Source organism: Oryza glaberrima, chromosome 3 (genome assembly GCF_000147395.1).
Source record: "Oryza glaberrima chromosome 3, OglaRS2, whole genome shotgun sequence".
Lineage (NCBI taxonomy): Eukaryota > Viridiplantae > Streptophyta > Magnoliopsida > Poales > Poaceae > Oryza > Oryza glaberrima.
Window position 1 is genome coordinate 27,152,426 of NC_068328.1, and position 26,647 is coordinate 27,179,072.

General features: G+C 41.2%; 3 protein-coding genes across 4 annotated transcripts; all 3 read left to right on the top strand.

Annotated features, from left to right (window-relative positions):
* The first annotated feature begins 553 nt into the window (after positions 1-553).
* LOC127768823 (HIPL1 protein-like) lies at positions 554-6,008 on the top strand. Its single transcript, XM_052294477.1, has 7 exons — positions 554-770; positions 863-1,032; positions 1,874-2,665; positions 2,846-3,062; positions 3,636-3,814; positions 4,256-4,497; positions 5,326-6,008. The coding sequence occupies exons 1-7, from the start codon at positions 665-667 to the stop codon at positions 5,714-5,716; spliced, it is 2,097 nt and encodes a 698-aa protein (XP_052150437.1). The 5' UTR covers positions 554-664; the 3' UTR covers positions 5,717-6,008.
* A 3,364-nt stretch (positions 6,009-9,372) lies between these two features.
* LOC127765781 (beta-glucuronosyltransferase GlcAT14B-like) lies at positions 9,373-13,357 on the top strand. Its single transcript, XM_052290738.1, has 4 exons — positions 9,373-10,268; positions 10,454-10,529; positions 10,618-10,733; positions 12,293-13,357. The coding sequence occupies exons 1-4, from the start codon at positions 9,677-9,679 to the stop codon at positions 12,856-12,858; spliced, it is 1,350 nt and encodes a 449-aa protein (XP_052146698.1). The 5' UTR covers positions 9,373-9,676; the 3' UTR covers positions 12,859-13,357.
* Positions 13,358-20,066: 6,709 nt separating this feature from the next.
* On the top strand, positions 20,067-24,204 carry LOC127765570 (uncharacterized). Of its 2 annotated transcripts, XM_052290494.1 has the most exons (3): positions 20,067-22,625; positions 22,734-23,286; positions 24,082-24,204. In XM_052290494.1, exons 2-3 carry the CDS (start codon positions 22,976-22,978, stop codon positions 24,119-24,121), a joined length of 351 nt encoding a protein of 116 aa, XP_052146454.1. In that variant the 5' UTR covers positions 20,067-22,625; positions 22,734-22,975; the 3' UTR covers positions 24,122-24,204. The 2 variants fall into 2 exon arrangements, with proteins under 2 accessions (XP_052146454.1, XP_052146453.1); XM_052290493.1 differs by having other exon boundaries at positions 20,067-23,286.
* The last annotated feature ends 2,443 nt before the right edge of the window (positions 24,205-26,647 follow it).

Genomic DNA, 26,647 nt, shown 5'->3' on the forward strand with positions numbered 1-26,647 from the left:
TCGCAATTTACACGCAAACTGTGTAATTGGTTTTTTTTCCACATTTAATACTTCATGTATGTGTCTAAACATTCGATGCGATAACGTGAAAAATTTTGTTTGGGAAATAGATAGGCCCTTATTTCCTACTCCCTCCGTCCCAAAAAAAAAGACAAACCTTGGGTTTCCGTGTCCAACGTTTAACTATCCGTCTTATTTAAATAAATTATGAAAAAAATTAAAAAGACAAGTCACGCATAAAGTATTAATCATGTTTTATCATCTAACAACAATAAAAATACTAATGATAAAAAATTTCATATAAGACAGACAGTTAAACGTTGGACACGGAAACTTAGTTTTTTTTTTTTTTTTTTTTTTTTTTTTTTTTTTTTTTTTTTTACGGAGGAGTACATGTGACGAAACAACTGGCCGGCCGGACCACCGGCTAGTGTACGGACCCGGCGCCGGAATGCGCGGTGGGGCGACCCATCAACGAGCCGACACGGGTCTCCAAGTTGCGCAATATTTAAACCAGCAGGCGTGGTCAACGCCCGCCCACATGCGACATACGACTCTCCCCCTCCCCTCCTACTCCCGCAAGTCCAAGTGCTGAGCTCCTCCCCCAATAAATCCGCCCCGCCCCGCCGCGCCATGCCCGCGAGACCCCACCACGGCGACGGCCATGGCGAACAGCAAGAGCCTGCTCCTCTGCTGGTGCTCGCTCCTCCTCCTCCTCCTCGCCGCCGCAGCGCCGCCCGCCCTCGCCCTCCCGCTCTGCACCGACTCCAGTGAGTAGTGTGATTCCGGCGTGCCGTTCCTCTGTTCTGGACTCCTTTTTGTTTTTTGTTGTTGAGTTTTGTGTGTGGTTGATCGGGTGCAGGGGCGCCGGTGCCGCTGAACGGGACGACGCTGGGCTTCTGCGGCGGCGGGGGGAGCGGGAGCAGCAGCTGCTGCGGCGCCGCGGATGATGCCGCGCTGAGGAAGCGGTTCGAGGCGATGAACGTCTCCGACGCCGCGTGCGCCGGGGTCGTTAAGTCCGTCCTCTGCGCGGTACGCACGGATCGTTACTACCTCTGCTTATCAATTTATCATGAGTTTCCGTGGCCGTCTCGTCTTCAGGGGAAAAAAAATCTGAAGACCAAAAAAAAGAAAAGTACTAGTGTTGGTTCAGCAGTTTCTGCTGTTTGGGTTGCATACCAAGTGTTCGATGTTTTGCCTGGTCAGGCTGATATTCCGGGGGGAGGTTCTAAGCTGAGCACTTTTTTTTTTCATTCTCGGGGATGATGATAGTGTTGATCAGTCGTATTAGCATTCCAAATGTTGGTAGCCGAAATCTCTAAACCAAACTCATGAACCACCCTCACAGCGAACAACTTAACTGAATCCTTGGGCATTATTCTTCCCATGTTGTGATGACTGCTGAGTCCACGCGCTGCACACCTCTGCCCAACACTATCACTCGTTGACTTCATAGAGGGATGGGCAGCAATCCAAGTACCATTTATTCTTGAATCAGATATTGGATAGGTGTGTTGTGATTCAAGACTCTTAACATACCAGGATATAGCCGTACTCTTATTACTATAAGAATCTAAAAAGGAAAAGCAATAGAATTTTCATGTAAACCGCCTTTGGTTCTAATAAAAAGTTCGTCTAAATCATTAAAAAGGAGGTGTGACTGGGTCATGCATGGGGTAAAGCCATTGGGTTTTACTGTGTATAATGATAATAACAACAACACTGCCTGACTGCCATGTGATGATCAGTACTTGCAGTAGGACATGGATTTCAAGAGATATTCTGCTGTTTATTTTTTCTGTGAGCTGATAGTTACTACTTATTTGTTGCTCGTAGACATCAATGCTAAAATATTTTCTAATCTTGTATCCAGAAATGTAATCCATATTCGGCTGAGTTGTTCAACTCAAGCTCAAAGATTCGGATGGTTCCCGTCCTGTGCAATGGATCAGCTTCAGCTAGTTCTACTCAATCGAAGGATTCTACACAAGACTACTGCAAACTAGTTTGGGAAACATGCAAGAATGTGACAATACTGAATTCTCCTTTTCAATCTCCTTTGCAAGGTGGTGCAACATTACCTAGTTCATCATCAAAACTTACTGATGTTTGGCAGTCAGAAAATGACTTTTGTACATCATTTGGTGGCTCATCTGACAACCAGTCAGTATGCTTAAATGGAAATGAAGTTTCATTTAGCACTTCAGAACCATCACCCAGTCCTAAAGGGGTGTGTATTGAGAGAATTGGAAACGGGACATACTTGAACATGGCTCCTCATCCGGATGGATCCAACAGAGTTTTCTTGTCTAGCCAAGCAGGTAAAATATGGTTGGCAACTGTCCCAGAACAAGGCTCTGGAGGCATTCTGCAATTTGATGAAGCCAGCCCATTTATTGATCTAACTGATGAAGTCCACTTTGATTCTGAGTTTGGACTCATGGGTATAGCATTTCACCCAAAGTTTGCTACCAATGGGCGCTTCTTTGTTTCTTATAATTGTGACAGAACTCAGTCATCTAACTGTGCTGGTAGGTGTTCATGTAATTCTGATGTTAACTGTGATCCTTCAAAGCTTGGATCTGATAATGGTGCCCAGCCATGCCAGTACCAAGTTGTTGTTGCAGAGTACTCTGCGAAAGTCTCATCATCAAATGTTTCGGAGGTATGCATTTTGATACACTCTTCTGTGCAAATATTGACATCAATGCTCTTTGCTTATCCTTATTCTTCTTCCATGTGTTCTCTTATTTTCGAAGACACAATGCAGCATGTATATAAAATGAAAGAAGATATCACAGAGTTGACATTTCAGTAGCATTCTCATCATATATTTATTTTCTAGGCAACATCTGCTAATCCATCCGAGGTTAGAAGGATATTTACAATGGGACTGCCATATACAGCCCACCATGGGGGACAGATACTTTTTGGACCTACAGATGGATATCTGTACCTTATGATGGGTGATGGTGGAAACAAAGGCGACCCTTTTAATTTTTCTCAAAATAAGAGATCACTTTTGGGGAAAATTATGAGGCTTGATGTTGATGGCGTTCAAAGTAAGTTAGTAATATGGATTTTGTTTTCATGGTTGTTCGTAATGTCATTTCATTGACTATTCCATTATTATAATTTGTTAAATTGATGCCATGTGTAACTGTTTCATCTCCATGTTCCTGTTGTATAGAAAGATTATTCTGTTGGAAATTTTATAATTGCTTTATTCAAATGCCCACTATGTATAATTTAATATTCTTTCCTTCCTGAATACCAGGGTACTAGTAACTATACTAAATGAAGCAGCCTACACTAAGAAAATGATAGCATTAAAAATTTGCACCGTTTGGTGTTTACATAATTATTTAATGTGCACATGTTTCTGAATGGTTGAGATTATAAAAAAATATAGCTGACAATGGTAAATTGTAATTTTGTGTCTGCGGTCCTAGTTTGATATCAGAATAACATTACGTGACTGTTTACATTTGTCAGCCAAAGCTATTTTATCAGGTGAACACACTGTCCTTTTGGAACTTTCTGGATGAAAATAGTCATGCCATTACTGCATCTTCATGATATGGTATTTACTTTTTATTAGATTATTGCTCCTTCACAGTATTGTTGCTTTTCAGGCCAGAGTCAAATCATTAACCAGAGCTTGTGGGGTAATTATTCTGTTCCTAAAGACAACCCATTCAGTGACGACCGAGACTTACAACCAGAGATTTGGGCCTTGGGCTTGAGGAACCCATGGAGATGTAGTTTTGATTCTGAGAGGCCTTCCTATTTCTACTGTGCAGATGTTGGGCAGGTAATGTTTCTGAAAATATTGGCAAGTGGGCAACCACTTCATATTGTCATGTGCATGTTACACAACTCATTTAAGTCTCTTCTTTGCAACTGAGCTCTTTTAATATGGGCTACTGAACTAGATTTGGACATGATCATGCATTCTCTTGCTAAAATTTCCATTTTTATGTAAGGGTTTGTAGTTACTATGCACATGTTTAAGCCTTTTTAAAACCCCATACGGGTCCATATTTTGTGAAGATTCACATATGGGAAATCGTGTAAGAATCTTGCCTTGTTTTCATCATCTATGGTATTCTTTTGCAGTATGTACTGTTCTTTTTGCTCATTATGTTTGAAGGCTGAGAATTATTTCGGGTACAATATAATATGGACTGTCAGGATGCATTTTGATCTGACCATTTGCTTTTATTGGCATTTTTACCTTGACATACATCCATAGGATTTATATGAAGAGGTAGATTTGATCTCGAAGGGTGGAAACTATGGATGGCGTGCATATGAGGGCCCATACATTTATCATCCAGAATGGACTCCTGGAGGGAATACATCGCTTAACTCTATAAATGCCATCTTCCCTGTTATGGGCTACAGCCATTCTGCTATCAACAAGAACACTGGGTCTGCATCAATTACAGGTGGATTTGTTTATCGAGGGTCTTCTGATCCCTGCCTATATGGAAGGTTTGTATCTGCTATTAGTTGGTTTCTTAACATTTCATAATTTTGGAGCAAATGACGTAAAAAATGACTCCATGCAGCATGAGTAAAGTTTTCCATGTATCTAGTTTCATTAGGTAACGTGTACGCTGGAATTCATCATTTAGAACCAGTTACACTACCTATTCACAACCAATCATGGCACATGCTATATTTCTATCATGTCAAGCCAACAGTGCAACTTCACTTTTTTTTAGAACTTATGGTGCGCAAAATAGTTTGTGCATTAATTGTAAAACAAATGCATATATACAGTATATTTCTAATGAAAAAATAAAAATATGGATTGAGCGTGTAGAAAAGCACTTTGTTGGGCTTTGCAAGACAGAAGCATATAACATGTTAAGTGCAGAACTTTTCACTCTGATGCTTATTCATCAATCCCTATTTTTGTAGGTAGTCACCCTAGTACTAGTTTTTGTGTATACCATTTGCAGTTACAATAGCACCCTAACCATACATTTGCATCTTTGCACACCGACATATATTCATCAATCCTTCCATTGAAGAACATGACTTTAATAGCAACTTGAGGATTGATGAATATCAATATCATTCACATTTACAAGCTGCATAGTAATTAACCAAACGACTATTTGTTCTTCTAGTAATGAGCCGTGATAGTAACATATCATCTATTCTGATATATATTAATCAATCCTCATAGTAATATGCATATTGCCAGTATTGTTCTTCTAGTACTATTATTTGTGTTTACCATTTACAATTACAAGTTGCGCAGCAAAATTAGCTATAGAAATTACAATTTCTATCCCCTTGATATGTGTTCAGGTACATATATGCTGATCTTTACGCGTCAGCAATGTGGACCGGCACAGAGACCCCAGAGAGCAGCGGAAACTACACCTCAACTCTGATTCCGTTCAGCTGCTCCAAGAACTCTCCAATACCCTGCGAATCTGCATCAGGCAGCAACCAACCATCGTTGGGCTACATTTTCTCCTTCGGCGAGGATAACAACAAGGATGTCTTCCTTCTAACATACAAAGGCGTCTACCGAGTTGTCCGGCCTAGCCTCTGCGGCTACACCTGTGCCGCGGAGAAACCAGAGACCAACAACAATGAAACGTCTCCCTCAGGCTCTTCATCATTAGCTTCAGGAAGGAGGATAGGGAAGTTGGCAGTAGTAATGGCGTTTATTTTGTGTGCATTATTCTTCTGAGATGTCCATCCCTGTTAGCTTGTTATATATCATGTATGGTTTCTTTCGCACCTTCTGTACAGCATTGACGAGCCCTACACGTCTGTGTGACTGTTTGTGATTATTAGTAGTATTTGGTTGTGCTTAGTTCTCAAGTGGTGGGCTTGTGCAATGTAGCATTGTGATGACTGAAAATTAATTAGCCGTGCTTGCCTTTAGGATTGGGCAATGGGCAAGAATATTTGGCAAGTGGAACCACGTTACTGTTATAAATGAAAGTTGTACGGGGGGTAAGCTTTGTTCTGAACCTTTAGTTTTCGGGCTTGTTTGGTTTGGTGCTAAATTATGTCCAACTAATTCATTGGTAATTTTGAATAGTGCATCTATATGTTTGGATTGGTGTTAAATTTTACCAACACCAGTTCTTAGGTAGTACAAAATTTGTCCACCTAAATTTGGTAGTGCCAAAAGTTGTCTAAACTTTGATACTACCAAGATTTTGAGATTTTGGTAGGACACCAAACCAAACTGGCCCTTCATCTTCTTTTTGTTTGAAGAAGACAAAAAAATAAACTCACCATCTGGACATTCTTCTATTCCATCAAGGTTATCTTATCCTCCTGTGTTCCATCACTTCTTCCAGGTTGTTCCTGTACCTTCCTGCTCATTCGGTTGACATCAGTCATTCGGTAAGGCCATCCCCAACGGGTATCCTTGGCTAATAGCCTTGCTGACGTTGTCGAGCTCACGTTTCTTTTCACGCCGGATCCGTCTCGCAGCAGAGAGAAGCGACTCCTCTGTGAGGCACGCGTCTCCTTGCGCTCCTCATCTCCTTTTCATGGAGCCACAGGTCGTGGGCTCGTGGCTACACGTTAGGCGATGCTATGGTTAAGCCTCACGCTAATGATCCTTGTTGCAACATAGTCATTTTCCTCCTTCAACCCTCGGCCTCGTCGCTTGGAGGAGGCCCACGGTAGTGGGGAGGAGCCGGAGGGGAGGCGCGGTTTGGAAACGGCGTGGTGGTGGAGCTCCCTGGAACGAGTCGGCGGCGTGGTGGGGAGTAGGAGGCAATGCGACCCACCAAATCCAGCTGCCGGCATGGTGGACGTGTTAAGAAACGATAGGCAAACAAACGATAAAAAACAATAGATCAATCACAGAAGACACGAGATTCTAACGTGAAAAACCCTCCCAAAACAGGAGAGAAAAACCACGGGCGCCAGCCAACAAAATATCTTCACTATATCTGCAGTGAGGTTACAACGCCGCACGACTGCTTACAAGAGGTATATATATGGTGAAACCCTAGAAGGGATGACGATCCGTTTCGCGGGGGCTCCGCCCCCCACCCCCAGGCGTCCCCAGGTGCACGGCCCAATGGGCTAGCTTCAGCCTCCGCTCCACTATGGCAGAAGCACCTTTATTAAGTGCAAATGAATTTGGATCACAACTCAACAGGACGGTGACAGGTGGAGGGAGAGAGAGAGGTGGCGGTGACCTGGGGACGGCGCAGCCTACCTAATCAGGTTGCTGGCTTGGTGGACGGTGAGGGACGGAGGGAGAGAGAGGCGGCAACGACCTGGGGATGACGCAGCCCACCAGATCTAGCGTGGTGAAGAGGAGCTCCATCGGCGACAGTGACAGGAGAGCTTGGCTGGGAGGAAGGAATCGTGGGTGGCGACGGATGGAGGTGACGAGAAGTGAAGATAGTTGCGCAGTCTAGAGGAGGGGAGAGGTGGTCGGTCGATGGGCATAATAATAAAAGAGGGGTAGGTGAGGAATACCACACTCGTGGTTTCGTAGGCTGGGACACATGTGTTATGTACTAGAGTGTTTTCACATAGTGCCCTCAAATTTTAAAAGGTTTATTCAAGAGTAGCTTTTATTGTGAGTAGAATGTTCCATGTGTGATCTTATGCTATATGGTCCAAAGGAGACCACTACTATCGGTGGCTTTTATTGGGGATACTCTAATGTTGTTAATTGAGTTTCTTGTCCTACCTTCTGTCAGAGAATGGAAAAGGTGTCTTTGGATGTTGCTAACCTCATTCTTCATCATTGGGTTGGTTGTCCCTCCCCTTGGAATCGTGCAGAGGTGCTGACAGCCAGACGAAAAACTAATAAGAAGAAAAGATTAGCCAGCTTTGTGTAGTACGAGCTACCATTTGTAGACAGGATCACAGGAAAGAGAACTATATCAAAGTCTTTTCAAGCATCCAATCCCTTTGGAGATCTCTGAATTTGTCAACGATCGCCGCGAGCTCGACGTCCGGTCGGCCTGTATAATCGCTTCTCGCCCCTACACCTATACGCACGAAATGGCAAAAAGAAAGTACAGGAAGGGGATGTTGGAACGATCTAACTAACTAATTAAGCAGCTAATTAAGCCCGTGAACATTGCAACTGTATTGTACTAATACACCTATAGCTAGGTGACAATCTCTGCTTTTTGACTTTGTCCGGCTAAAGCTTCTGCTCTAATTGGAGAAATTTTAAGAATATTGTTTGGAACGAGTTCAAGTGTATAGGAGAAAATATATAAAAGGTACTGCACTTCAATATATAAAAGGTACTGCACTTGAACGTTAGGGAACGTACAATTCCGACTAATGAAATGTCTCATAGTACTCATATCGCAATCGTAGAGGAATAATGTTGTTGTCTCGTCAAAAAAGCAACTTCTCGGGCATTAGGTGCCGACAATGAAACGTACATAGCGGCAAAATGCTATTTAGAGTCGTACGATCTCTTTTACAGTTATACATGTACTGTGTAGAAGTCAGAATGGGAAGTCAGTTGAGTGTAAAATTTTGTATATTTGCAATGAATGGACAATTAACTACTGCTCTGTTCTTACTTTTGCTAGCTGCATGTTAATAAAACTTATTAGTAAAAATATATCCATATGAAAGTAATTTTTTTATAACAAATCCATTTTCGTGTATTAAATTCTAATATTTATAATATATTACTAACGTAAATTAAAGAGGTTTGACTGTAATGTTTATATCACAAAACGGTATTTGTTTTCAAAACAGGTTGGCTATATGCAAATATAGGACGCCATCTTTTAAGAAACGGAGTACTTTTCTTTTTAAACAAAATAGAGGTCTTTTTCTTAACAACCATAATAAGTCGGTTCTGCTATTTAATAGGTAACACGCGACAATTTAATTTCCAGTGAAAAATATTTTATTTTTTAGCCATCAAATATTTGTGCTGTGGGGAGAAAATATTTCACCCACATGCAAAGGCGAGGGGAATTAAACTCATGAGGTGCCGATCGCAACCGTCAAACCCTAGGTACCACTGCACCAGCTAATAGCTTTTTCTGTATACATCCAATTTACGTGTAAGTTATAGATTTATAGTATAATTACATATAAGTCATAATATAATTATGCTCTAACTGCATTATAAATTTAAAATTACATCTACTACGTACTTTCGAATGTTAGTACTTCCTAATAATAAGACTAATAAGTACGAATACTAAGTACGTGTGTGTTTGGAGGGTGTTGGTGGGCAACCCAGTGAACCGCCTAACCAGTGCCGCTAGCAAGCAGGGTCCCCCCGAGTCCCTTGGACGCTGCCGGCGCTCACACGAAAAGGAAAATCTCCCCCACGTAATGCCTCCCATGTCTCCGCGACACAACCAAACCCCGCAAATCCCCTTCGCCACTCCGATCCCTCCCGCGTCGATCGATCGGCTCTCGTCGCCCGCACGACGCCCCTCTTCCCCCGCTCCCGCGCGTCGCCGTTCACAACACCCCCCCTCCCCGCTCCCATCGTACGAACTCGTACGACACGCCTCCGCATGCGAGGATTTTCCCTGCCGGCTACGCACGCCACCACGCTCTCCGTGACAACGAGGCGCCAACCTCCTCCTCACTACCCGCGTCGTGCTCCCCCTCCCCCACTCATATAACCGTCCACACCCCGCTCCTGCTCCCGCCACGCCATTGCATCCATCCAATATCCATGGACACCCACGCCGTGCCCCGCGCCGCCGCCACCGTCGACCTCCGCTGGCTGCTCTCCGTCGCGGCGGGGGCCGTCTTCGCGCTCCTCCTCCTCCTCGCCGCCTCCCCGCCCTTCCCGCTCCGCCCCGCCTCCCTCTTCACCACCACCTCCCCGCGCCGCGCGCTGCCGCCGCTCTTCGTCGAGTCCTCCTCCACGCTCTCGGCGCCGCCGCCGACACCGCCACCCTCGCCGCCGCGGTTCGCCTACCTCATCTCCGGCTCGGCCGGGGACGCGCCCATGATGCGGCGCTGCCTCCTCGCGCTCTACCACCCCCGCAACAGCTACATCCTCCACCTCGACGCGGAGGCGCCCGACGACGACCGCGCCGGCCTCGCCGCCTTCGTCGCCGCGCACCCGGCCCTCTCCGCGGCCGCCAACGTCCGCGTCATCCGCAAGGCCAACCTCGTCACCTACCGCGGCCCGACCATGGTCACCACCACGCTCCACGCCGCCGCCGCCTTCCTCTGGGGCCGCGGCGGCGGCCGCGGCGCCGACTGGGACTGGTTCATCAACCTCTCCGCCTCCGACTACCCCCTCGTCACACAGGATGGTACACTCTCTCTCACCATTAATGCCACTCCAAGCTCTTCCTTCCTACTACTCATTAATTGTTGCCGTTAGCGGTTGGATCAAATTCAGTTCATCCGCATTTCCTGAAAATTATTGGTGTTCTTGATTGGACTCCGCATTGATTCTTCGAAAATTGTGGTTAAGATGCTCATTAATTTACTGCAGATTTGATGCACGTGTTCTCCAAGCTGCCACGCGATCTCAACTTCATCGATCACACAAGCGACATCGGATGGAAAGCGTGCGTGTTAACTGAACAGTGCCAATGCATTATTCTGATCGGTTCCTTTTGCTGATTGATTGCACTGTTTATGTGATTATTTTATCAGATTTGCAAGGGCGATGCCAATGATCGTGGACCCAGCGCTGTACATGAAGACAAAGGGTGAATTGTTCTGGATTCCCGAGAGGAGGAGCTTGCCGACAGCATTCAAGCTCTTCACTGGTATGATAAGATACTGTCCTGAAAATCTCTCAGTGGAAACCTGATGCTGCAGTAAATTTGTCCATCATTGCACTTGATTAGCATGATAGTGCTGTAGTTTTTTAGAGGAGAAATGTTACTGCTTTTAAGTTCTTCACTGGTATGAGTGGCACCATGAGAAGAAGTTCAACCCAAAGGATCTTTGGTACAACAGAATTGCAGCTGTTGCAGGCTTGTAGGTGATGTTTATTGCATTGTTGATTTTGGAGCGTTGGTGATGTTGTTTACTCGTTGCATACCAAAGATTTCAACAGGATAAATTGCTTGTTCTTGCAAATCATATCCTGTTGAAAAATTATGATTTTTCTGTTGTTCTTAATTCATAATTCCAATAGCTGTTTCAAACTTGACTTTGTCTGAACTCTGAACAATTGAAAGGTCTAGATTCACTAAATCTCAGATAGTTGGCCTTCCTAAAAATAAGGTGATCCTCTCTAAGTTCTGAATTAGTGGAGACCATGTTTCTTCCTAGGAAGCCAATAAACGCAGCATTCCTGTGTCTGATTGCTTCTCATGGTCTTCTAATTAGTGGAGTATTACTAGCTAGTTAGCCTAATTAGTATGTGTAATATAATGGCAATCAAAATTAACTTATTGATCTTCGCTAATCCAGTTGATATACTCAATTCACAGGTTCGCGGAGTAATAAACTGCCAACTTTATTTGAGCTATATAACATTGTTTTATTTTACTTGCGGCACATTTAGCTTCTCGGTCCAAGAAATGGTGCGGCACATTTTTATATGAGATTAATAATTTATAAACAGTGCTACAGGAGAGCAGGATAGCAGGATGACCACCTCTCAACCACAACCTAAAAACTACTAAAAGAAACATAATAGCTGGATAGTAGCAATCATATTATTCATTAGAAAATTATATTCATCGGATTATTATTATTATTTGCTCTATGGATCAAAGAAAGTTGATGGCGTCTTTGCTTCCTTCCTATCAAAGAGTCAAAGTCAACAGTGAATTGGTTGCTGCAATGAAATGAATAAACTTGCCAGCTATCTTATGATGGCCCATCATATTTATGCTATAAATCAGTAATATAATATGCTCCATCATATAATAAATTCCAAAGTTTTACTATGCAAAATGCACCATTTTCCTCTGCCATTTCTCCTCTATCTGCAAAGAAGAAGTCCTGCTCGCTCACTGACTAAATGTCGTGAGTGATAGATGATGTGGCCGAAATAGCGTCCCAGTTTGAAGAAACACCTGCGTTATGATGGTAGAATCATGTGTATATGAATTCAACCACCATGGTTCCACAAATATTATGTACAAACAAATATGCTTTTAATATATAGTAGGAATTTAGCGGTGCTAGAATATGTAGCTGGTCTCCGTCTCTTTGAGCGTGTGTGTCTTCCGTGAAATAAAAAAAAGTCTAGTTTTAATCTTTTTAGAGATAAATTTTAGACTTCCGTGAAAGTTCAGGGACATTAAAAAAAAAGAGAGACATTTTTCTTACTCCATTCGAAATCAAAGACTAAAATGCGAGATATCTGCAGGGTCAGCGTGGATGGTGCTATCGAGGCCGTTCGTGGAGTACCTGATCTGGGGGTGGGACAACCTCCCGCGGACGGTGCTCATGTACTACGCCAACTTCATCTCGTCGCCGGAGGGCTACTTCCACACCGTCGCCTGCAACGCCGGCGAGTTCAGGAACACCACGGTGAACAGCGACCTCCACTTCATCTCCTGGGACAACCCGCCCATGCAGCACCCGCACTACCTCGCCGACGCCGACTGGGGCCCCATGCTCGCCAGCGGCGCCCCCTTCGCCCGCAAGTTCCGCCGCGACGACCCCGTGCTCGACCGCATCGACGCCGACCTCCTCTCCCGCCGCCCCGGCATGGTCGCCCCCGGCGCCTGGTGCGGCGTCGCCGCCGCCGCCGATGGCGACAGCAACAGTACTACTACCGGCGGCGCCGTCGACCCCTGCGGCGTTGCCGGCGGCGGCGGCGAGGCGGTGCGGCCGGGGCCTGGCGCCGACCGGCTGCAGCGGCTGGTGGCGTCGCTGCTGTCGGAGGAGAATTTCCGGCCGAGGCAGTGCAAGGTGGTGGAGGCGAATTGAGCAAAGCTAAGCTAGCTTAGCATCTCGCCATCGAAGATCGATCTCTCGTCGATGGGATGAAATCTTGATATGATCATGTGAGATGAGAGCGCAAAATTGCCTGAATATTGGGAGTACGATCGATCGATCTCACGTACGGCATATAGGGTGCATGACACCTGAATATACTGATGATGGTGTGTGCATATATAATTTGTATGGTGGCAATGTGGCATGCAAGAATGCATGATGCTAGGTTGTCAATTAAGGTATACGTGTGTATACTGTATACTGTAAAAAGAAATAGAAATACTACCAGCATATATGGAACGAAGAATGTGTGTATTATCCGACATTTTAACACACTTATACATTTGTTTTTAGAAATTGGAAGAGTACAAGCTAAGTACAATTATTTTACCCTTTTTTTCAAACTAGGAAGGTAGCCCGCGCATTCGCGCAGGCATGTGTCGTATGTTAAGTTTGAGATACTTATAAAAGTGAAATATTAACCGGAGAACACCTCCCATAATTTCTCTATAAATTGTTTTCGTGGCATTAATTGCTTTTATAATTTTATAACTTGTTAAATCATATTTAAGTAATATCTATAAGCAATTATTTATAATCATCTTCATCATTTGAAAAGAAGGTAGACTTACTTTATTTAGAAAACATGTCAACGTAAGTAAAAGTAAGTTGTTTTTCTTTTTTTAAGTTGCATATATATTATCATAGTTTACTAAAGGATGAATTGGCTGGGACATGAAGCTCTAGTAAATGTATGGGTTTATATAGCCTAATATGATTGATGTGGTTTGAGAGACGATCCATCTGTGAACATTTCATGTAGAGCGAGTGAGAGGCTCCACGCAATCTAACATGAATACGATAACGATGAAATATAATTGCACAATAATATTTTTTAAATGTGATGTACCATGAATATACGCTTGTTTTTTTATATATAAGATAGATATAATGGTTAGAAATAATGGTACAATTGATTTAAAAGGCATAGGAGTATTCCATATATGTAGCTTATGGTTGTTTTAATTATGTGGTTGGTGACTTACGAACACTCTGGAGGGCGTTTAATTGATTTTTGTTATGTACAATGATTTAGTATAACACAATACATATTTTCAATTATTTTTCATGTTTATTTAGTGTTCATGCAAACGGTAGGATCTACCTTCAAATGATATATTTTAACTTTTATATAGCAGAATAAAGCTAATGAATGTTTAATTATAAATAAAACAATAGTTATGACTGTTTTTATATTATGTTAGTTAGAAAAAAATAGAAGAGGTGATAATTGCATTGGAGAGGAGAGAATGCGATAGCCAGAGTGGGAGGATAGTGGTATTACGAAAGACAGGATGATGGAAGGAGATTATTGTTTTTAAGATAGATCAAATGTATCCTATAATTTTGAGTTATCTATTTTTATAAATACATTTAATCTTAGATCTAATTTAAAATACTTTTGGTGTTGTATTTTCTAATTAAACTACTTAATATATTCTAATTTTAGTGCATTTTATTAATCAGAAGGTTTAAAAATCTATTTGATAAAATAATAATAATTTAATAATTTATTGGTTAAAAATATTCAGTCTAGTTTGAATTTAAATAATTTATAAAAAAGGAGGGTGGACACCGGCCTTAGAACACGAAGGATGTCCGTTTCTACAAAAGTGTATAGGACGGTGATTTAGTTTTATTTTTTTGAAAAAATATTATTATAAATTGTGATTTCCATCCAACTAAAATAGCATGAAAATCATGAAAATAGGATAGAAAAGGAACAAAGGGGAGGGCGTACACGAAAGGAGTTCACGTACATGGAAATGTACTTAATGACGTATGATATCAGGTCCACCATATAATTGTAAATCTTATAGCTAAAAATCTAAAATAGTGGGTTCACCGGTTAATTAGAATGCCATATGGCGGTTTAGGAATGTTTTTAAAAGTACACGTGGCGGTTTAGGAGTATTTGTAGGAAGACATGGACAATAGTTTTTTTTTATGTACGTACATATGCATGTTTTCTTTTTTTTCCAAATAATAGTCTCCTGTACATGCATATATACATACATATATTTTCTCCGGATGAATAGTATATGTTTATTTTTCTCTCTTGCAAATACACGTGAGATTAGAAGAGAGGGCCGGGATTAATTACTTTAATATGATTTGATCTAATCTATTCTACACCTGTACATGCGTGACTACATATAAAAGGGAAAGTGATGTTACGTGTGGGAGGGAGGAGGTGGAGGTGGAAAGATTTTTTTTAAAGATAAATCTGACGGCTTAAAACAATGGGTCTACCGATTTTAATGAAAATGGATGGATAGATGATTTGCTTTTTTCTTAGAATTTGTAGAAATTTCTATTATTTATTAGAATGTCATGTGGCGATTTAGGAGCGTTTGTAGAATGTCATGTGGCGATTTAAGAGTGTTTATAGGAAGTTTAATGGACTTTTTAGTATATAATAGATAGATTGGTAATGGGATATATTTGTATTATTTTCTTGTTACTTACAACGAACTACAAGGAAACCGACCTGTACACTGCCTCTCTAACAATGAAATCAGCCAAAAACGAAGCACGTTTTGTCTATGGTCAGTTCTTCACTCACTACACCTGGTCTCAGAGTTAGGATTGCTTCCTTTTATTTTCACGAATATTAAAGAATGACCTAATATCAAATAAATAGAAGACTCACTACACCTGGTCTCAAAGTTAGGATTGCTTCCTTTTATTTTCACGAATATCAAAGAATGACTAATATCGAATAAATAGAAGAATCGCTACACCTGGTCTCAAAGTTAGGATTGCTTCCTTTTATTTTCACGAATATCAAAGAATATCCTAATATCGAATAAATAGAAGGGGCGAGACCTCGAACCCAGACCAACTAGCCCACCACTTTGTAGAGCTAGCCGGCCAGAAGACCCCTGGGTGTTTCTCGCTTCCTTTTATTTTCCACCAAAGAGTTATGAACATGGATAATTTTACTATTCTTAAGTAAAGGTATCAGGAGATATCATATTTTTTAAAGAAAACTTGTCACCTCTAGATATTAGGTATCTTAAGATACTAAAATTTATACATATTTTCTCAGGTACTATAAAATTTTTGAAAGGACATACATACCAAATTCTCAATTGATGGTATCCCTGAGGTCTTGTTTAGAAGGGCCTCAATTAATTCTAGCTCATCCACTTCGTATAAAATCTCAAACACATACAAGCGGATAGGAATGCATTTTGGCCCATCCAAATGAAGCCGTACCTGAAGAAGTCTCTGTTCATACATGTGTACGTACGTGCTCTCGAGTAATACTGATAATTAATTAGGCGATCCCCTAATTCATTACTTCACAATTCACACGTTGGCATCAAGGGAAAAAAAGAATAATTCATTCCCAGGATACAGTATCTGTTTTTGACAATTTGGATGGGCTATATGGGCCACGATTGCCTTTAATACTGTGGAAAAGTACATATGAGGTCCCTCATCTTGTCATCGGATTTAAAAAACATCCCCAACTGCAAAACCATATATATTTCATCTCTCAACTAACAAAATCGGATCTCTCTAAATTCCTAGACGATTTTGACTCTGGTTTTGTCCTACGTGGCCGCTCAGTCATAGAACCCACGTGGGCCCATACGTCAGTCTTTCCCCTCCTTCTCTCTCACTTTTCTCTAAACAGGCCAGCCGACGGGTGGGGAGGAGGCCGGCGCGGTGAGGCCGGAGAGGAGGGCGACGGCGGCCAGCGACGCGGCAAGCAACGGGCGATGGGCGACACTTGTATGCTTTCATTGGCAAAAGTTCGGTTTGCTTGCTGCAAATTCCTGCAACAACATACGTGGTATCATAGATTGTCAGTACTGAGAGGTCTTAGTGAATTAGAACTACAATAAATAAATCGATATTTTCTATATGTACTCTGACTTATTTTCCCAACCAAAAAAAAAAAGCAGGACCTCATAATGTCGAACAACGAACGATCCCCAGAAAAAAAAAGAAGAACTACACATCTATATATTCTCAAGCCGGCTGGTTTGCCGGGTTATGATTGGGCCACTTGGCGCTGTTAAGATGTAAGATAAATCAGGGATTATGGATGGTAAAAAGAAAAAAAGAAAACACTTGCATACGCTGCCCCACTCGAGCTTTCTCGAACGAAAGTGCAGCAAGCCAGCAACATTCTAGAGAGGCTTCCGAATTCCGATAATCCGATCCACCTGCCCTCAAATATATTCAACCGCACAAGTGATTCATGTGTATGGTTAAGAACAATAATCACAAAATCTATTTCGAGAGGCATCTCGATTTAGACTTAACGAGCGATGCGGATAATTACATGAGAAGTACTAGTAGCGTTACATACATGCATGCAAGTAGTTTTTGCTATTAGGTTGTGCATATTTTTTTTTCTTCTTATGAAATTTTCTCTTAAATTAATTATCTGATCTATAATTCGATTACGCCGTTGTGTTCATAACAATTAAATCTTTACAACAAGATCTCACATGATTATATTTTGATGAAAAATCACAAATTACTTTTATGATATGTCTAAATTACTTTTAGATTTCACTAAGTTACTTCTTAGACATACAAAAGTAAATTCAGTAAAGCCTAAAAGTAATTTACATATATTATAGAAGTAACTTAGAACAAAACGAATGCAACTTTGGCATGTCATTTGAAGTAAATCCGTTGTAGAGATAAAAACATGACTCTATCTAGAAATTAAATTAATCAGCACAAATTATTGAATTAACTAAAAACAATAATAAAAGTAATCACCTCAGAGCATTATGAATATATAGAAAGTATTTTAATCAAATCTAAATAAGTAACTTATATATATGATAATTATATATGTGATAATTTGTTCAATGAAAAAAGGTATTAATTAAAGTTACTTTCTTTTTTATTATAAGTTACTTCTATAATATATGTAAATTACTTTTAAGATTTACTGAATTTACTTTTGTATGTCTAAGAAGTAACTTAGTGAAATCTAAAAGTAATTTAGACATATCATAAAAGTAATTTGTGATTTTTCATCAAAATATAATCATGTAAGATCTTGATGTAAAGATTTAATTGTGACGAACATAACAGTATAATCGGATCGTATATTGAATGAGTAGTTTAAGAGAAAATTGTATTTGAAGTATAGGTGGATGGTGTCTCTTATAGATGGAGACAAACCAGCTATAATACCTCCATCAATAAATACATTGATTGTCCTGTGTTGCTAAGAAAAAAAAATTCTCCCAAAATGATTGCTCGTTGCCTTAATTTTACGAGCGGCTCATTTTGTTGGCATGTAGAATTAAAAAATGGTGTGTAAAAATGATTTTTATTAAGTAGTATTAAAATATGTGAAGCGTGTCAATTAGTAGCATCTAAGAAAGCTACCGTTATGTCTTTTAATTTTTCTGACAATTATTAACGTAGGAACAAGTTTCGTTCAATGATATTTTCGAACAACTTTCTAAAGGTATACAAAATAGAAAAAAGTAAATAACTAAATCAAATTAATCACAGAAGATAGGATGAAAATTCATAATCCTAAGAGTTAATAGATTTTCAAGAGTGTATACATACATGAAACATTTAATTCATGAATGTCACATTCTATAAAACATGCTTTTTAAAAAAAGGAGAAGTATATTACATCCTATTTGATGAATACTTATTTCCTTCCTTTTCCAAAAATTTAAAAAAAATAACAAAAAAATCTGGAACTCTAGTACATGCTTAACCCTCCGACGATTCCTTTCAGTTTTACTTAGGAAATTTAGGCCTTGCCTCTATTCGTCCCAAAATAAATTAATTTTTCATCCATCCCACACATACTAATACAAAACTCCCAAAATACTATAATGCCCCTACTTTATCAAATCCAAATTTAACTATTCTTCACTTTATCTACTCGCAATATAATTATTCTCTAATTATTTAAGATTAAACTTATTCTAGGATAATAAAGGGGGATGACTAGGGATCGGTCGCCCGATCAAAATCTTTAAAAATCGGGCGCTGACGTCAGCATGACGTCAGCGTCCGATTTACGTGCAAAACTATTTTAAACTGATTTTTCTCTTAAATTACTTATCCAAATCATGATCCGATTGCACCATTAAATTCGTTGCAATTAAATCTTCAAAACAAGATCACACATGGATATATTCCGACGAAAAAAAATTAGCTTATTATTGAATTTTTTAAAAATGTTGCACGATGTTCCACCAGATATATCGGAATTGTTTTACTAAGTAGATCGAAAATGTTTCCCTCGTTTAAACCGGGTGTTGTTTCACCTTATATAAAAACAATGTTTTAGCAAATAGTGAAAGAATGTTTCAGTCCAGTGCAACATTTGATCTATACATAGTGAAACATTGTGTATACACTAGGTGAAACATTTTTCGGTGAAACAAAAAATAAAACGAATTCCCTTAATAGGGGGTTTCCAAAATATGTGGGTTTTTTTGTTGCAATGGAATATTTCAGTTCACTGCAACATTAGATCTATACATAGTGAAACATTGTGAGTACACTAGGTGAAACATTTTTAGTGGAACAAAAAATAAACCAAATTCCGTTAATAGAGGGTTTCCAAAATATATAGTTGATTTGTTGCAATTGCAGGTAAGGCAGGCACTATGGTGAAATCCAGTAGCATACATGTAGGCGTGTGGGGAGGGCCGTGCGGGGGGAGCGCCCGATCCGGCTCCCCCGCGTCGGGCGCCGACGAAGTAGTACTAACGATTAACGGATAACTAAGAAGTATGTACCTAATATAACCGTATTATTCTGTCACGTAGTGTGTAAATCTTTTCTCATTTACCTTGTCTAAAGCACATAAGCATCTCCTATATACTAGCACAATGGTGAGCGATGGAGAATACATACGGGCCATACAGACACCCTCTGCCCGTCCTACAACCGTTCACCGTGCGGCGAAACCGTGTGGACCGTGGCATCTATCTATACAGAATGGTTTTGCAAGTTGAGCTTCTAAGATTTATACTCCCTCTCTATTTTAATTTAATGTATGACGCCGTTGACTTTTTAATAAATATTTGACTTTTCATCTTTTTCAAAAAATTTATATAATTATAATTTATTTTATTGTGACTTGATTTATCATCAAATGTTCTTTAAGCATGACATAAGTATTTTTATATTTACATAAAAATTTTGAATAAGACGAATGGTTAAACGTTGGTTAACAAGTCAACGACGTCATAAATTAAAATACGGAGGGAGTATGTACGTAGTATTATAGTTTAGGATCGTCAATTAAACTCGTTGTAAAGAGGAGGAAAAAGTAAACGTACTTATGGCCGCTCAGCTCGGTCGGAATCTCCACGGTCCAAGGTTGGGAAGGAACGGTCAAAAGCTCGATCCCCCGCGGCTCCCGCCTCGCGCGAAAAGAAGAAAAAACATTCTCCTCCCCTCCCCTGCGACGTGGATCGATCCACAGTTCAACACCAGCATGCAGCGACGACAGCATATGCCACCATTGCAACAACCTCCTCTGATCCTCTCTCTCTCTCTCTCTCTCTCACACACACACAGCCTCTCTCAAAAGCCGGAAAAGCTAGGCCGCCCGACCAGTGTAGCGAGAGAGCTAGCTCGGACTACACACTAGTATTCTATGCGCTGTGCCAGCCAGGGTCTGGAGATGATAGCGATGCGTCCATCTCTGGAGAGATGTTGTGCTGTGTTGGGTCGCGAGGAGGGAAGAAAGCAGAGAGTGGATTGCGACAGCGCGTCCGGGCCGGTTAATTCCACCGGGAACTCTCAAAGCGACGCCGTAGGGGCCGGCAGAATCCGGCGCTGTCCCCTTGGCGCTCGCCAGCGCCATCACACGGTCGCTTTCCCGGTTTATCTTTCTCGATGCCCAGCCAGGAGCCAACAAGGCGTTTCTTTGCTTGTATATATATGTCTTTTACTGGAACAAGGATTTTACGTTATACTACGATCCGTGCAGTATACATTTGGTTGAGGGAGACGCACGGTATAACATATGGAATCTAACAACATCAATATGCTTCAAACAAAACATATAACAGTTGATCTTGCCCTAGCAAAACAAAATACGCCCTATTTTTAAAATGGAAGAAGTAAGAGAGGAATGCTTATGTGTTGATGATGTTGGCATAGATATGTATCCCAACGTGTACTCGTCTAGGGCTGTTAAAAAGCTTAAGCCCCGCGAGCTGCTCGAGCTCGACTCATCCATAGCTCAATTCGAGCTCCAGACGACACGAGATGAGCTGAGCCCGACCATATGCCAAAGCTCGCAAGTTTTGTTAAGCCGAGCTTAAACTTATAACGAAACTAACAATATATGGTTTTTATTATCTATTTAAAATATTATGAGATTAAATATGTTATTTGTATGTATCTCACACTATGGCTTGTATTGGCATCATATATTTATCTTATTCCTTTTCTCCTCTTTCATTAATGTGATAAATTAAAAATAATTATACTTTTAAGAGATTATTCTTGAAACAAACATAATTCTATTTACAAACCAATCTCAGTACTTGAGCTCAAACCAAGCTTGTGTGAAAGCTCGACGGACAAGCTCAAACTTAGATAGGCAAGCTTGCTTGAGCTCGGTTTGTTGACAGCCCTATACCTGATCATCGAAGTTGAAGGGCTCCTCAAAGGACACTACATTAGCGCCTACCACATTAATCTTGGTGTGGATCCAACAGTGAGAAATCCGACTTATCCAACCAAAAGTGTGTTGAAAAAAAAAACTCCGAATAAAGCAACGAAAAAGAAAGCTCAAATATCTAATACAACTAGATGAAACAAGTACCTCGTATTTAGAGCATAAGCATCACTATCAGAAATCTCTTTATACTTGAAGGAACCTCCTTATACTTGAAGGATTGAGATTCTCCGACATAACATCAGATCCCACCGTTCAAGAGCACACATGTCAGTGACTACATCAATGAATCTACCTTTTGTACTAACAATGACACGTTGTTTCAACATTAGCCACCACAAAGGAGTGGCATTTTGATCGAATCCCTCGCACATCCAAATCATTCAACCCATGCGCCCATGCTCAAGCAACTAGACATAGCCAGTACTACAAAGCGACCGTATCTGATAGTACTATGACTAGACCAATATTCTGCCGTCGGTAGTAGTACCAAGTACTAAACCCTGCATTGCATTGTAGTCATCATCACTTCATCAGTTTGTTCAGACAGAGTAGGTCCCCTTCCATTCCACAGATCACCCATTTGAATACTCCATCATCTCTCTGCCTGCCTCCCCTGCATCCATTCCATTCCGATGATCGAGCTGGCCCGAATCCTGGCTACTTTGGAACTTCCCTGTCTTTCTCGGGCTCTCACCCAAATTCATTTTCATCGTACAATCTAAAACTAGATGTAACATATTCTAGTATAATAAATCTAGATATATATCATATTTAATATTAAGTTGGTTTTTTATGAAACAGAGAGAGTATCTATTTATGCAGTTACGCAGAGAGCTGATCTGATCACGACGTGACCCTTTCCTCATTTCTGCTTGTTGCTTGCTGCTTTTCGAGTGAACCAACCAAGAAAGAAAAGAAACGACGAGCTACTAGTAGAGTATAATAGTCATTCAGTCAGGTGTATGACTCGCCACGTTGCTATCGATGCACATCAACATCAACCTCTGCATCGAAAGCTAAGCTAATCCGATCTGAGTATATATATGTGCGTGATCAGATATAGTCGAATAGTCCATAGCCAAATCATACACACATAATTTCTTCCTCTAGACATTAGTCCATTACCAGTTTAATTACCACTTGTGTTTTTCAGCCTCTTCGTCTTGCTCCCAAGAACTCGCGAAGTTGTTGGCTAAAGCCATGATCTGTTCGTCCACACGGTACACCTCATCGTCTCTTGTGTGTCGCGAGGAGATCACTAGGAGGAGATAGCATCGTAGCGGCGGCAACCGGCGGCGACAGCTTATTATTACAGGAGAGAGGTTGCTGACGAGGAGGCCAGTGGTGATCGTCGTGGTCACGCCTGAGCAGCAGCAAGCTAGCTAGCTAGCGGCAATGTGCGGCGGCGGCGGCGGCGGGCAGATGGTGGTCGTCGTCTTGCTCGTCTGCGTCGTGCTGGTGTCGTCGGCGGCGATGGCGGGTGGCGCTAGGACTGGGCCGGTTCATCTTGCCGGTGGCACGACTAGTAGCAGTAGTGCTCCTGGCCCGGCCGTCGCCACGCCGCGAGGTGATGCCGCCGGAGCTACGACGATGACGGCGACGACGACGACAATGACGGCGGCGGCGACCACGGCAACGTTTGCGGCTGATCCGTACAAGGATAGCAAGAGGAAGGTGCCGAATGGGCCCGACCCGATTCACAATAGGTACTCATCTCATCTAATTCTATATATTTATCTTTCTCGTTGCCACACTGCAAATTTAATCAAGGATGCATATGTGTTTCTAGTCTTACTTTTTTAGTGCAAGCATGTGAAGTTAGCTCTGAAATTCTGCTGATTAAGCAGTAGTGGGCTAGTGGTTAACCTACAACTCGAACAACTGTAACTCTGTTCTGCAGCCTTGTCCGAGAAAATGCATAAACCTATTAAGCAAATCAGATTAACACACCTACTAAAGTGGGCTTAACTACTCGATCTTGAGCTCGTGACCTGTCAAATGAGTAGGTATGTTATGTAGCATGTCATCACACAAAACATCAGTGTTCAGAAAAAAAGAGAACTGGTTAATTAGCTTTGAAATGCGCTGTCAGATATGTGCACTGATTATTGAGAGCATCCAAGAGGCCTCTCTGAAAAGAAGAGGAATGCTTCGATGTTTGCGCATGTCGTGACTGACTGACAGTCTCAAAGGAGTCGGGCAAAAACGCCCAGCACAACACAAGAAACAACAAATGATTGCAATACACAGAAACAAGTATATACTACATTTCTATGCAGTATATATGTATCTATCCATCCATCCATCAATCCAAGAATTATTCCTAGCTACCAATCATATAAGCATGCATCCATGGGCCCCATTGAAGCAAGCTAAGCTAGCTAGTAGTCGAATTCACAAACTGACCTCGGTTTTCTGAATTCTGATTCTTCTTTTCATCATGATGTTCTCCCCTCTCTGCATGTGCCTAACCATCATTCTTGCATTTTGCCTTTTTTCAGGAGAGCCAGATGGGGAGATGCACCAGCGAGGAGAGTGTAGAACAACTACATGCATCCATATTCATGTAGAGTGTCGGATCGAAAATCGAACACATGAAACTGTCCATTATAGGTTTTGTAAAAGAGGATGCAGATCTCTGAAGAAAACAAGATTTGGTGTTGAATGGAAGGTTTCATGCCAGGTAGATGATGATGATGATGATGATCACATTATGGACGATGGTGAATAGAACAGCCATGAAGGGTGGTGGTGCTGATAATGATGGTGGCAGGAGGGGATTTATATAGTTATAAGCTTATATAAGTATTCTTGTATAATATATTAGAATCAGAGAGGGAGCTGAAAGTGCAAAGCCATGGCACATTTTGCTTTGGCCAAAGTGCATGCTCTCAATCCTCTCCACTCTCTTGGTGAGATTTTGTTTCTTTTCTTTTCTTCTTCTTGTTCTTTGGAGGGGTTAATGGTGTTAAAAGGAGCACTCCAACTCCAAGAGCTAGCTAACTTTGTTAGCTACTTCATTTCACACAGAGTAATTGAGTAAAGCTCACACAACAACTTCTGAACAAAGACTGAAGAATGGCTCAAAGCAAGTTTAATAGTATAGCCAACTACTAGCTCTAATTCATCTATAGCCAATCTAATAACTCATCCATACAATAGTTACATACTACACTATTAATACCTGGTCTCACCTGTCATACACATACTACGTCTTGGAGTCCGTGCTACAGCTGGCTACAAATTTGTAGCCCGCTTCTCTTATCTCTCTACATTTATCTCCTTAAAATATGTTTGCAGCTGGCTTATAGCATGCTATTGTACTTGCTCTCATGCATGGTGCTTTATTTTTTGTATTTTTTTGTGCTTTCCTTCTTCCCAATGCATGGCCTCTCTTTATAGCAACCCCTCCTTGCTGTGCTTGGAAAGGAATCAAAGGGAGAGCAGTAAATCTAACAATGCAAGTGAACGAATGAGTGATACATCCATCATTCACCAATTGAAACCAAGAAACCGAAATTCCAGATAGCGAGGCAGGCAGATCCGCAGAGGTATATAGGCTTCTGAATGTCTGATCATTGGAGAGGGGTCAGCTACTATTCGGAGGCCTAGAAAAAATATACTTCCTCCCTCCCAAAAACTAAAATGAGATGGAACATAATCTGCATATGTTGTATTAGATTATGTTACATTCCACTCTAGGTTAATTTTTATGTGACGGAGAGAGTATCAACTAATACTCGATTAAACACCACCAAATACTATACATTTGGATAAATGCTATCCAAATTCATAACTCTCGAGGGTATGTCCCCTCATTACTTATACGTCACTTAAGTAGTTACCAAAAAAATAAAATAAATTGATAAGATGTATTAACATGTGATATATCTTTACAAATATGCAAATAATAAGGGACGTCTTCTTAAGAGTTTAGAATAGTTTTTTTTAATAAAGTATTCAATCAAGTACTGAATTACTACTATATTTTGGGACAAAGTGAATAGTTCTAGCCTAGGAGAGGTTCTTTTCACGCAGAAAGTAAGGTAGGATAGCTAGAAGCAGAGGCAGGAGACCGTGTCTTGATTCTTGGGCACTGTCATTGGCATTGGCATTGGCTTCTTTTGCACTTGACACAGGCAGTGAGGCGGCAGCAGCAGCAGCAGCATCTCGTCCTCGTCGTCGCCGCTTTATCTTTTAGCTGCTGTTGCTGTTGCTGCAAACGAGAGTCACGCATTTTGAGGGGGTATGCTGATCATGCTGATTCGGGGTCTTGCATCCCGAGGATGCTGGTGATCGAGGACGAGCTGATGAATAATCGATCGATCAGCCTGCTGCCTGCGCCTGCGCCTGCGCCTGTCCTGCACTGGCTGTGCTTTGCTGCTGGTGATTTTGGAAGTGCACTCGAGCTTGCATAGACTAAACGTTCGTTCACCATGGAAATATTCTTGCAGCCAGAGACCAGACTCCAAGGCCGGCGGACATGCAGTCAGGCGGCACAGCTAGCTACTGGTACATCATGGTACGCAGAATATAGGATTACTACAGCATGATTACAACTACTGTAGATCATAGGTCTATCTAAATTTGTTGCACAACTTAGGCTGTGTTCGTTGTAGGGGGTTGGGAACTAACTCTTGTGCACGGAAAACCGAGCTGTCCATTAGCACGTGATTAATTAAGTATTTGCCAATTTTTTTAAAAAAATGGATTAATATGATTTTTTTAAGCAACTTTCGTATAGAAACTTTTTTGTAAAAAATACATCATTTAGCAGTTTGAAAAGCGTACGTGTGGAAAACGAGAGAGGAGAGTTGGGAACCAGTGCACACCAACTCAGCCTTATTTTAAAAAACAATCGTTGCACAAGATATATATACGGAGTATTCCAGCATCTTAGGGCAAATTTTATAAGTAGATGATATTGTCACATATAATATTATCCACATCATTAACTTATTTATCGGAGGACAGCTCATACACCGCATTGCCTTTAATATACTAGCCCCAATACAACACAACTATTTATTTTATCCACTCTCATCAAATCAATCTCACTCTTTTTTT